Source organism: Equus asinus, chromosome 7 (genome assembly GCF_041296235.1).
Source record: "Equus asinus isolate D_3611 breed Donkey chromosome 7, EquAss-T2T_v2, whole genome shotgun sequence".
In the NCBI taxonomy this organism is placed as follows: domain Eukaryota; kingdom Metazoa; phylum Chordata; class Mammalia; order Perissodactyla; family Equidae; genus Equus; species Equus asinus.
Genome location: NC_091796.1, coordinates 37677835 through 37690682, shown reverse-complemented (window position 1 = coordinate 37690682; position 12848 = coordinate 37677835). Strand labels below are relative to the sequence as shown.

Sequence of the window (12848 nt, the reverse complement as noted above, 5' to 3'; positions counted from 1 at the left end):
AAGGCTGACAGGAAAAAAACTGGTTCATGTGAAATACGGTGTTGGAGGAGAGCTCTATGGATGCCTGGACTGGCTGAAAGATGAACAAGTGGGTTCTAGAGCAAATTAAGCCCAAGCTATCACTGGAGGCCAAAATGATACAACTGAGGCTGTCCTGCTTCAGCATGTCATGAGAAGGCAGGATTCACCGGAAAAGACAGGAATGCTGGGAAATGTAGAAGGTTGCAGAAAAAGAGGAAGACCAAATATGAGGTGGATTGACTCCATGAAAGGAAGCCATAGACATGAGTCTACAGAAGCTGAGTAAGGCTGCTGAAGACAGGACATTTTGGATATTAGTCCTTCAAAGTGTTGCCAAGCGTTGGAACCGACTTGGTTCCAAGGCACATAACAACAACCACATCTTTAGAGGACTTTTTTTAAAGTTACACTACCTCCTTGTACATTTTTACATTGTCATCTAAATTTTAAAAGATAGTTTAAATAGTTGCAAAGGATGTGATTTCCAGCATATTGTAAATATAGTCGTTTAAAATTAAAACTCGTACATTGCCGTCTTAATTCCTAGCCAGTGGAATCTCAATATCATAGTGATTTGATTCTGTGAATATTCATTAAAAACATATAAATATATGAACAAACTATCTTTTAATAGTTAGAAATTTTATTTCTTTCCTTTTCCTTCTTCAACTTGTATTTCTGTTCCACTTCCTTGAAGAAATTTTGTTAGTGTTATATATTTTATGCTTGAAAATCTTTCCTTGATCACCCTATCATATTTATCTAAAACTGAAATTGTATATAAATTGAAATGTACAAAAAATTTTAAAGTTTACTGTGATCATAGAGGCTAAGTGTTGGGAAATTTCTTGTAGGTTGAGTTCTTATCATAATTTTTAATAGTATACAGCTGACCAAAGGAACAGAAGTATACTATAAATTTTGAAAAATAGTTATTAAACATAAAGAGAAAAAAATGTTGAAAATGAATCTCTTAGTGAGATGGCTAAGTTCTCTCCATTCATACCCATATCCATGAAGGATGTCACCTAAGATCAGAGTAGCTGGTGCTCAGCATTGCTTCTCTTCTGAAAAACTTTATTTAAGTCGATAAAGAGCTGAGGATGAAGGAGTCTGGTTAACCAGCTGTCACTCAAACCTTTCTTCTGAGGCACAGGGATCTAACATTAAGATGACTTTAATCATCTTCACTTGACAATGTAATTAGATTCAGCAGTTGTGTAGATGGTTAAGAGTTGGAACCCCGTCTGACCTACAGGAGGATCATTCACCCAAGCTTTAGAGACTTTTATTTTCTCAGCACAGACTCCAAGGTTTTGAATGGGGCTTTTGTTTTCCACCCTGGAGATTTTTAGCCCCCAGGGGCAATGTGCCCTTGGAGAGGTGTGGCCTTTCCCCTGTGAAGTGGGAGAGGGGTCTTTTGTGGAGTGGGCTGGGCTTGCACCTCCCTTCTCAGACAGAGCCATTTTAGCAAAGAAGAAGTAGAGGATTTGGGAAGTGATTCACTTAAAAGTATCCATTCTTCATGTGCTCCAGGGTCCACAGACAGCTCACTAGACTTTGGCCCAGACAACACTTTTAATCAACTTCTTGAATAAAGGTAGTGATGGCCTGCCCAACAAACAGATGGGAAGCTGAGCAACAGGCTGTTAGCAGTTCTGGAAGCACCTGATATTTTCTTCCACTTTTTGTTTTTTCCTTTCAGTAGTTTTAAAACTTGTATTATTTATTTCAAAAGTCCGTGTCTCACTCTTGACCACGGGGAAAGAAAGAGCTTTTCCCTGACTAGGTTTAGAAGGTCTTCCGGGGGCTGTGCCCCTCATCAAGGCCCCTTCTCCCCGCCACCTTGGAAAAGGACTGCCTGACTCCACCCCGCCACTCCATCTCTTCGCTTCTAAATGTTGCCTCCAGGTCTTCTTTGCTGGAACAATTTCACTTCAACATTTTATGTTATTTATTTTTCAGATTATTAACAGAGTATTCTAGGAGCTCATTTTCTTTGTTTTTGAGAGGTTCAAGCCATGCTTAGAACATTTTTATTATTCCCAGGGCACTATTTTTTTCCTTTATAGAAAAGTCTCTACCTTTTAAAAAGGCAGGTCAGTGGAAGCACGATTCATTTGCACTCTAAGGACACAACTCCTCTTTTAAATACTCCATCATTTTTAGATCAGTCTCCTGGTACAACAGCCGCCCTTTCTCTGGTGAATGAGGCCCAGTATTTGCTGATAAACAGATCCAGTGTTTTAGAACTTCACCAGCGATTAAACACCAGGTAAGATCCCTTTACTATTTGCTGTTTACCTTGGGAATAGCAGACAGAGTAACCACTTGCCCCTGGGAGTGAGCCTGGTACCTACTTGGGGAGAAAAGATCCCAGGTCATGGAGTCAGACCCCTTATTGAGACTGAGGCCCAGAGAAGTCAAAGTCCTTTAGGCCAGTTCTCATTAGTAATTTTGAGGGTTCTCTTATCTTCCAATGATCCTTCTTGATGTGGTCAAGATGCTTAGTGGAGAGCCTCAACTATCATTTTTTATTAATCCTTTTCTTAACATTTGCTTTAACTGAATTGCCACCAGTTTCATTGCCCACCCTCCCACTGTCCACTAGGAGCCTTGCCCTACTTCCACACTCATTTTGAGTGAAAATAAGAGTGGTTATGAAAGCTTTTTAAGTTGTCATTGTAGATATGATTTGTTCATTTTGTCAGGCAGAACCAGCACCCTGCCTGCTCCCTCCCTCCTAATGCTTTCCCAACAGCACTGACAGTGTTAGAAGGTCAGCTCCAGAAAGCATCTTGGTTGGTTCAACTCCCCTCGTTATTCTTTAGAGGAAATTGAAGTCCCTAGGTAATCAAACAATTAAGGCCAAAAGAAATAAAATCACCGAGCTGTCATCTGAGAGCCATGACCAGCTGTTCATTCCTAGTCCACAGGCCAGGGAGGGGTGTCACATGCCTGTCAGCACTGTGAGCCAGGGATCCTGTGACTGTCCTGTGCCACATGGTCATGTGCACACATGTACATGCCCACAAACACATACAAATAGAGCTTAATAAAAACGACAAAGACAGACCATTGGTAGTAATTCCTGTTTATAGTCATTGGCAAAAACACAATGGCGTTCTCTGGCCATGACCCAGCCTGCCCTCCTTGGGAACAGAAATGTGACACAGCTGCATGGTCCTTGAGTGTTCACTGAGTTTTCCCTGCACTGAGTGGCCCTCCCCCTCAGGTATCCAGAGCCCTGGAGAGAGCAAGTCTGTGGGTTTCTGGGATTCTTGGTGTGAAAGGATAGGAGGTAGAAACAGGCTTGCTGCAACCCTGCTTCCTACCAGGAGGGGAGCACATTTCCCACCAGCTGGTTTAGGGCAGGGCTGACAAGCAGCGGGTAGGTGGCGCAGGTGGTCAAAGGTAAGAGGAAAAGCTTGTGGCTAGTACAGGGCAAGGGTCCCTGGGGGCCCTGGTTGGTGCCTCTCTGTGTTCTATTTTCGATGGATGCTAATTTGATGGATGCTATCATGCACATGCTGACCACAATAGCTTCTGGACGTGAAATGTTCTCTTTTACAAAGCACAAAGGGAGGGTTTCTAACCTGGAGGGTAAATCCAGAATTGAAGGATTTTAGGGCTGGAAAATGCTAACCCTGTCATTGCAGATGAGAAACTGCGTCCTCAGAGGTCATGGGAGTTGCTCATAGTGGCAAAGCTAGACTTAGTTGTCCTGGTCCTGGCTTTTCACATACCATTCACTGTTTGGAAGGGGATTGGGACACAGCTGTGGGACCCCTCATCCTCCCCGAGAGCCTTCAGTTCTGTCTGCAGGGCAAATTCCAGTCATGCTCAAGGATTTCCATCCAAACTTAAAAAAATTTTTTTTGAAATACAACAAAGTACAAAAATTGGAAGTACATAGCTCAATGAGGTTTTACAGATAAATATACCCATCTAACCACCATCCAGATCAAGTAGAAAGCATCTCCAGGACCCCAGAAACCTTCCTTGTATTCCCTCTTCATCAGCCCCACTGAAGGTCACCACTGTTCTGACTTCTTTCACTATAGACACTCTCACCTGTTCTTGAATTCAATCTAATGGGACCATATGGTGTGCTCTTTCCTTGGAGAAGTTTTCAGATGCTTTTTCAGTGCACTTCCTCTGGGGGTGCATGGAGGTGCAGAGAACCATTTTACAGGACTTCATGGTATAAACAAAAATTCTAAACAAGAATTACAAAAATAGCATATGCTGGTTAAAACTGCAAACAGGATGGAAGTTAGGAAATAAATATGAAAACCTCCCATATATACTCTGTGTTGCTTTATCATATTCTAAAATCCAAAATGAGTGTGAGCTCTTGGTGCTTTTTAGGTCCTTGGTAATTAAGCTTGTTGACACTCTTTAAATGCCTTGTCCTGACTCACCTTGTAGAATTGGTATTTTCTCAGAAATTCATGCACCTGACCCCGTTCACTTGGTTTCTGAAGTCCTTCATCTCTTCAGCGAAGATCTGCTCACCCTTTGCATTCCCTCTTGTGGACTCTCTGTGGACATGGGCCTGTATCCCAGGAGAGACCATTGAGGTCTATCTAACAGATGGGTGTCTCTTGGCCTTTCACTCATAGGAAAAGATTATTCTGATCATCCAGGTCCAAGGCCAGAGTACAGTTGATGAAGTCAGGCAAGAGTGATAGAGATGTTGAATTATTATAATAATGCAAGTATCCACCCCTCCCCCACTTTCCCCTTTTTTGGTATGTCTTAAACAGTGATGAGAACAGAAAGGTGGAATTATTCCCAATGAAAGACCTCATCTCACGTTTCCGTGCCAATATTATTACCAATGGAACAAGGGCTTTTGAAGAAGAGAAATGGGATGAGATTTCAATTGGTGCCTTGCATTTCCAGGTGAGTTCTGGGAAGTTCTGTTATCCTTCCTCAACGGTTGCCAATGGCGACTGACCTCCATCCTAGGCCAGGATGGTGGCAGGTGGGAATCCCTCCCTGTCTTTGACTCTTACCCACAAAACCTCAGCAGGAGGGTGTGTGACATCTGCATTCTGGGATGCCCCTTGGAATGATCCATCCCTTATTCCCCACGAGGGTGGCAGCAGTCATTTTCATGTGAGGAAGGAAGAATGTACCCTGTACAAGTGATCGAGGGTTCAGCGCTGCCTCCACCTTGTCACTAGTTAAACTTGTCTAAGTTTAAACTCTGTTTTCTTGGAATGCTTGTGTCTATGAGAACTTCATCCTCCTGAAACTTGTTGGACTTTTCTGCTGTCTGGAGCTCATGGAGGAGGACCCAGATGCCCACCGGTCCCTCAGTGTCCCTGGCTGCTCCACTTCCTCCCATGCTCTGGCTTCTGGCCTCACTAGCAGTTGGGGAGGAGCTTGCAGTCAGGGGCAAAGCCATGGGGATGCCCTCTCTCACCAAGCTTTGGGTCTCTAAACTTGTGCTGTGGACTTCAAACATGTTAGAAAGTTTTAAGTTAAAATCATTAGGGCAGATAAGGCCCCCTGAGACCTGACTCTGCTGGCTTCTCCAACCTCTCCAATCTCTCCGAGCTCATCACTCCTCCCCCTCTGCCTGTCATACAGACCTTCTGTCCATTCCCTAAACAAGCCAAGCTTCCTTCCTCAGCGCCTTTGCTCTTGCTGTCACTTCTGCCTGGCTCGTTCTCCCTGCAGCTACTCTAGGGTCTCAGCTCAGATGTCACATCCTTGGGAAGGATGTCCTGACCCACCATACAGTCATGCTCCGCACAGCATGACTTATTCCTTCAGTACATATAAAGGGGGGGGGACCAAGTCTGTTTTGTTCCCTGCTGTACCTCTGGGGCCTAGCACAGTCCCGGCCCAGAGTCAGTGCTCAATATTTGTTGATGGAATAAGTGGACAGGAAAGATAAGGAATAGCTAGAGACAGAAGGATTGGTCATCTGCACAGAAGGGGCGCAATTCTTCAGGGGTGAATGAAACTACTTTAATAATAGTAGTTTCATCAGCTAGGTGTATAAATGGACTGTAGTAGGGCTACCTCATGTCCATGCACTCAAAAGCAATACCTCTCTAACATCCAGAAAAGCAGTCAACAATAATTTAAATCTTTACTGAGGAATTTCAGAGGTCTGGGGTTGGGAGGGGAGATAAATTGCGTGGCACAAAAAATGTCCCAAAGATCTTTTTATCCATTTAACTCCCAAACTTCCTCTTATCCTGGCAGCTACTCCCTCTTGAAAAAACACTCTCTTCTCTCTCTGACATTCTCTCCCACAGGCCTCTTTCTGGCACCAGCCTTGCTGGTGTTGCCCCTCATCCCTCCATCCAGATTTACTCTTCCCCATTTTCTATCAGCGTGTCTCTGCTGAGTCTTACAAACACCTGCTCTTACGCATCCTGCCTGATATGGAATAGGCACTAAATATATGTTTTTTGATAGATGGAGAGAGTGAGGGAGAAATAAAGGATGAAAAGAAGGAAGAGAAAATAGAACTAGTACAAGACTAGCGTCACTGCCAGAAACTTACCTGGCGACAGTAGCACTGTCCCTCTCCAGGAACCTGAGCATGCAAATATGAGGAAGACTCTTTAAGGAACCTTTCTGAGATGGTTTGCTTCTGTTAGGTCATGGTTCTTAATAAATAGCAATTGATAAAAGTTAAAATATATATACCCTTTGAACCAATAATTTCACATATAGAAATCTGTCCCATAAAAAATAGTTGTACAGGGGGCTGGCCTGGTGGCGCAGCGGTTAAGTTCGCACCTTCCCCTTCAGCGGCCCGGGGTTCGCCAGTTCGGATCCCAGGTGCGGACATGGCACTGCTCATCAAGCCATGCTGTAGCAGGCATCCCACATATAAAGTAGAGGAAGATGGGTACAGATGTTAGCTCAGGGCTGATCTTCCTCAAAAAAAAAAAAAAAAGTCATACAAATATGCAAGGATAAATTGCTTATTGCAATACTTTTATAAATATGAAAAAATTGGAAAACATCCTAAATATCCATAAAAGGGAGGTTGGTTAAATAAATTATGCTATATCCATACAATGTAGTCCTGTGCAGGCATATAAAAAGTATAAGCTATAGTTAATTAGTTGATTCTGTGCCTTTCAAAAAGTAAATGCTTAAAAGATGTTTGTTGATGATAATACTCAGTGCTGAAGCTGTTGCAATGAAAAAAAGATTTGGGGCTGGCCCCGTGGCTGAGTGGTTCAGTTCGCACATTTTGCTTTGGCGGCCCAGAGTTTCGCCAGTTCAGATGCTGGGTGCGGACCTAGCACCCGTCATCAAGACATGCTGAGGTGGCGTCCCACATAGCTCAACTAGAAGGACCCACAACTAGAATATCCAACTATGTACTGGGGGGCTTTGGGGAGAAGAAGAAGAAGAAGAAAAAGAAAAAAGATTTAGCACATCTGTTTTGGAAAGGAATTTTTCATTGTGTATCATCAAGTCATAAAAACTTTAATTCCTCTTGGCTTTATAATCTCAATTTGGAAGGTTGATCCTAAAATAAAAAAAAATTTCAAACAGGAAAGAGGGTTATGTGAATTAAGACCTTTATTGCAAAATTGCTGATATAAAGTAAAATAAATTATAAATGATATAAATTATCGATATAATAGTTTCTAAAGAATTAGTAAGTACTTATATAGCTTTCAAGGAGAACAACTAAATGCAACAACCCACAGGGATGCAAGGCCATCGTGGAAGTTGCAGAACCTGAGGATGAGGTAGTCTCTGTGTACAGACTGGGGAGATGTCCAACATGTATTGTGGAGTAATTAAATCAAGACAGAAACCCAGTAGCCTCTCTGATCTCAGCGAGTGTGTTTCACAGGTGCACATGCAGGTGTGTGCAGCTACGTGCCAGAGTCTAGAATGGTCTGTAGCCACATTAGCAGCACTTGCCTCCGAGGATGGAGAGGGCAACTATTACCGAGTGGTTTCTCTTAATTCTTAAAGCTCCTGTATCGTTTGAGTTATTTTTCAATGAACAAGTATCTAGTAAACAAGTTTTTAAAATAACAGTTGAAAAGAGAACCATAAAAAAAGCTTAGAAATCACAATGTTTGAAGAAAATTGTTTTCTTTGTATTGGTCTTTGAAGAGTGTCTGAAAACTGTCCTCCCTTCTACCAGCTTGGGAAACTGTTTTGAGAGAGGCTTTTCACCAAAGTGACAGGATTTTTACTTAAGGGGTTGTCTGTCAGGTGGCAGCTAGGGCCTGGGTCTGGGGCTGGTGGGTGCTGCTGTGCTTGGTGCATCCCTTCTGCAGGACCTAGCTCTGTGGCATCTGAGGGAGCCCAGCCCAGGAATCACAATGTTCTAGGCAGAGAAGGTAGAGGGTGCCATACACTGAGAGCCACACTGGCTCCTTGAGGGCACAGCATTCTGGTCTTGAGGAAGCCTGGTTCCATCTTAGGGATCCTTGTATATAATAATGATAGTTTCCACTTTGGGGTCTGATGGAGTGCCAGGTCTGGGTTTGGCATCCCAGAAATAGTATCTGGAATCCTCATCAAATCCAGCTAAGGAGCTGGATGAGGAGATGAGGCCTGGAGAGGTCACTGGTCTGCCGAGCATCACCAGGCGAGTACTGGACTCCAGCTGCTTATGAGGCCTAGGAGCTGACTTTGGTACCACAGTGAGGTGATATTTCCACTGGTTCAATGCCCACCAGCCAGAATGTGAGAGATAGGAACAGGCCGAGACATACCTAGATTTTGCTGAGTGTTCCTAATTTCAGTGCATACCTTGTATTTGCCCATGAATGAGCAGAGGAGACAATGGTTATGAGAAAATCAAGTACCTTTGCGCCTTTTATGTGTGCAATAAAAGCATCTCGTCCCTGCTGAGCTACACACTTGCATTTTCTATGGTAACATTTATGGGGGATTTTATCATTATAAAAGCAATTCATGCTCATGGCAGACCATCCAGAATAGAAGTTCTGCCGTACATTATGACCCCTTTTGAGAAGGTGTCAACTGCGTTTTTATGTAGTGTGTGTGTGTGTATACACCTGCACACATACGCATATATAAGAATACATATATAACTTTTTTCCTTTTCCTCCTTATTTAAATTATAAAAATAAATATTTCCCATTTTATTTAAAGCCCCTAATAGATTAATTTTAATATCCGTACATTATATACCACATAGCTGTAGCATAGTTTGCTTAACCATTCTTCTCTACTATTTGATGTTTAAGATGCTACCAGATTTTCCCCATTGTAAAGAATGTGAGCAGTATCCTTGTACATAAATCTGTGTTTGTACTTCTGATTCTTTTCTTGCGTTAAGTTCCTAGCAGTGAAATTCTTGGGTCAAAGGACATGCTCACACTAAAGTTCTTTCTGATGACTTTCTAACAGTGGCTCAGCACTGGGTCAGTGGCTTTTTACCTTCTCCCACTCTGTCCTCCAAAGAGTCCTTTTTTTCCTGGAAGGATCCCCAGCATTCCCTGCTAACCATCTGAGGTTCACAACTACTCTTTTCTTTCTCTACAAAGCCCGCAAGCAGTAGCCTTTCAGCTGATAAACAAATATGGATGATTCCCCAGCATCATGAAGTGCCACTTTCTGGCTCCTTGTGGTCATTAGAACATGGAGCATGTCTGTGTAAGTCTGAAACTGGCTGGGGGACAGCCGTTTACAGCCAATCCTCCTGGATCCAGATTCTCCCCTGCAGAGTGGGAGAGTCTAGTCACTTTCATGGCAGTGCTATCTTTTCTCTTCTCTCTTCCAAGGTTTCGGGGCCTTGTCACAGATGCCAGATGATCTGCATTGACCAGCACACTGGGCAACGAAACCAAGATGTTTTCCAAAAGCTTTCTGAGACTCGAGAGAGAAAGGTAAGCATGATTGCAAAATACAACACACAGTTTTAAGATCCTGGTGCATTATCTACCCCAGAACTATATCCCTAATAGTGCTGCGTAATTTTTAGAAGTGGGGGATATTCTAAGGCTGATGGGCTACCATTAAGGTTCCTACCTTGTCTTGAGCACCATCTTACTTTTCCTTTCCATCCATTTCCTCATTCTTTTTTTTAACATGTCTTTTTGCTCTCAAGTCTTGATAAAGAGATATGAAGTGTAATTAAGAAATAAGTAAAGTAATTCTGTCTCACTCGTTATTTTCTTTGGCACAGAGATCTCATGAATTGTAAAACGCCTCATGGTGAACAGAGTAGCTGCATAGAAAGAGTCTGTAAATTTCACTATACTGAGCCTATTGATCATCTGGAGGGGTAAAATGACTAAATGTTGTTGTTGTGGATTCCAGATTATAAAAGCTAAACTTCTAACAGATTGATTCTTCAGGAAGATTTATTTCCGGTCTCACATTTTCTGTTAGGGCTTTTTGTTTGCAGAGAATTCTCGGAAGCCAAGTAAGCAGTCAGGATGCATGGAGCGATTCTTGAAAATTAACAAAATAATAACGAAATAATGCAAATAAGTAATCTCATCCCAATAATAAACTGGCAGGTTAACTTATGGTAAAATGGTCTTCACTATTTCCTGCGTTTCTCCAAAATCAGTGTTTTGTTTCACAGTATTTGGTTGACACAGTCTTCCTACAGATCCGGGATAGACAGGGTCTCCAGAGGTGTTACACTTAAGTGTTTCACCAAAGTGTCTGTCTGCTCAGCTGAGGCAGGCGTGCCAACTGGGGTGTGGGGACCTTGAAGCAGCCCCATGCAGGTTGCCAGGAGAGGGGATGGGTGGGCACAAATAGTATGGTGTGCGGAAGTAGTATTTCTCAGCATCACTATAAATCTCGAGTGTACAAATCCTTTTTAAAATTTTGGAATAATTTTAGATTTACAAATAAATTGCAAAGATAGTACAAGGAGTTCTTTTCTACTCTTCACTCACCTGTCTACAAATCTTAAGGAATAAATTTGGCTTCAGCCCCTAGCCTGGGGCCTGGAACATAGGGGGTGTCCAACTGATGTTATCACGGGAATGAACAGATCTGGAAGCACGTCACATACTCCAAAGGGTTCTTAATGGCTCACTTGCATTGATGGCAAACTTGGTAGACTTATGCAACTCTTCATTTTGGACCTTCCATCTTTATTCTGGAGAATTTGGAGCACTTAACCTGTCTCACACCTTCTCAAGAAAATGCAGGATTTTGCTGTTATTTTCACAAAATGGCTTTTACGTCAGGGAACAGAGCAGAAATCAGCCTGGCAGTGGGTGGAGGCCGAGAGCAGGAAGAAAGCCCTCCTGCGGGAAGCTCAGGGTATACAGGAAGGAGAAAAAAGGATGGGTCCAGCGATAAAGAGGGTGGGTTGACTGTTGGGAAAGGACAGCTTAGAATGAGAATCTTTGGTGTCTGAAGTTGGGATTCTCCTTGTTTCCCACTACATTCTACTAAGTGATACATGGGACTTATCAAGTCCCAGTACATGTCTTTAAAGATATGACTTATTTTAGTTGAACTTTATTATTTACAGAACTATTTTAACTGCTAAAGTAATCTAGCTTGTTGTTGTTGCTGTTTGTTCACAGGTGAACTTTGGGGTGTACCTGATGCACACATCTTTGGATTTATCTTCTCCACATTTCCTGTCTGTAGGATCTCAGGTGCTCCCTGTGTTGAAAGAAAATGCAGAATGCCACCATTTACCTTCTTCCGAGGAACATCAGGATGTTATCTCCTAAATTTTTTTTAAGCATAATTAAAATTTCTCTTTTAAACTACTTATTAAGGTTGGCATGTGTGTGGTTCAGTAGAACTCGGTCTTTTGAACAAGAAGAGTTTTTTTTCCTCTTGGAGGTAGAGGGTGCTTTTGTCCACTTCCTTCTGCTGTCACCTCCTCACTGTCCACATTTGCACTAGCCCCGCTCAGGAGAGCAGTTCCACGGCCTCTGTTCTTTCCAGGAGGCAAATTCAGCACGAGTCTCTCCCCATGCCTAGCAAGGCTCCCATATGTTTGAAGTAGGATAGTTTTAATTAGAGGAGATTTTTAATGGAGCTCACTGAGAATATTGAATCTTCTCTATTTTTCCATTTTCCCACGATGTTATTTTAGAAAGAATCTTTAGGCTTTCTTCAACCCCTTTGTACCAAGGAAGGTCACCTGTGCCCAGTGATCATGAGGGAATGAGAATGTGCCCCTTACCCCTCATGTACATGGAGGAGGTGGGTTTATGCTCAGGGACCCATAGTGTGACTTTTGGCCATGTTCCTTGGCAGAGGTTCAAGCAGGATATTTACATGTTGAGCTAAGGCATGGGCCAGCAACCCCCTTCCTCTTACTTCCTATCCCTGCCCACCATTCCTCTCCCCCTTTGAGTTGACCACTGAGGATTGCTTGTGAGCCTGAAGTTACACTCAGGGATGGTGGTGTTATGTGAGCAGTTGTGCTCCCCTCCACAAGCCCATTGGACAATGTTGGCTCATCCACCCAAGAGCCTCCAAATCCCAGTCAAATGAGGAACTAGGGAGGTGTAGAGATCCCATCTGTACTACCCCTGACCAGTGCTCCTACAGCCTCCAGCTGAAAATGTCCAGTGATGGAAAGCTCACTCTCTAATGAAGTTACCCGTCCCATTGAGTTACTTAAAAGTTCCTCTCTCTACTGAGCTTGTGTCCACCCCCATGACTTCCAGCCATGGGTCTTGCCTTGTTATCTGGAGTGATGCAGAGCGGGCACCTACCCTCCCGCATCTATTCTGCCTGAGTCCTTCTGAAGCATGGAGTCCACGTGTGAAACCCAGGTCCTTGGCCAGGCCTTCCGCACCTTCCACCTGCGTTGTTCATTTATCCAATCACTTCTCTTCCCCAAACCCCTGCCCACCACT

At 43.2% G+C, this 12848-nt stretch overlaps 1 protein-coding gene across 3 annotated transcripts in view; it reads left to right on the top strand.

Moving 5' to 3' along the window:
- The window catches only part of MOCOS (molybdenum cofactor sulfurase), a 51920-nt gene extending 40103 nt beyond the window's left edge, over positions 1-11817 (top strand). The window contains exons 12-15 of one of the 3 annotated variants that reach the window (XM_014829344.3): positions 2191-2296; positions 4791-4929; positions 9780-9884; positions 11553-11817. In XM_014829344.3, the coding sequence (XP_014684830.2) occupies positions 2191-2296; positions 4791-4929; positions 9780-9884; positions 11553-11705 (503 nt within the window). In that variant the 3' untranslated portion in view covers positions 11706-11817. The remainder of the gene's footprint in view (positions 1-2190; positions 2297-4790; positions 4930-9779; positions 9885-11552) is intronic. The other 2 variants (XM_044774585.2, XM_070513178.1) reach the window with 2 other exon arrangements.
- Positions 11818-12848: the final 1031 nt, after the last annotated feature.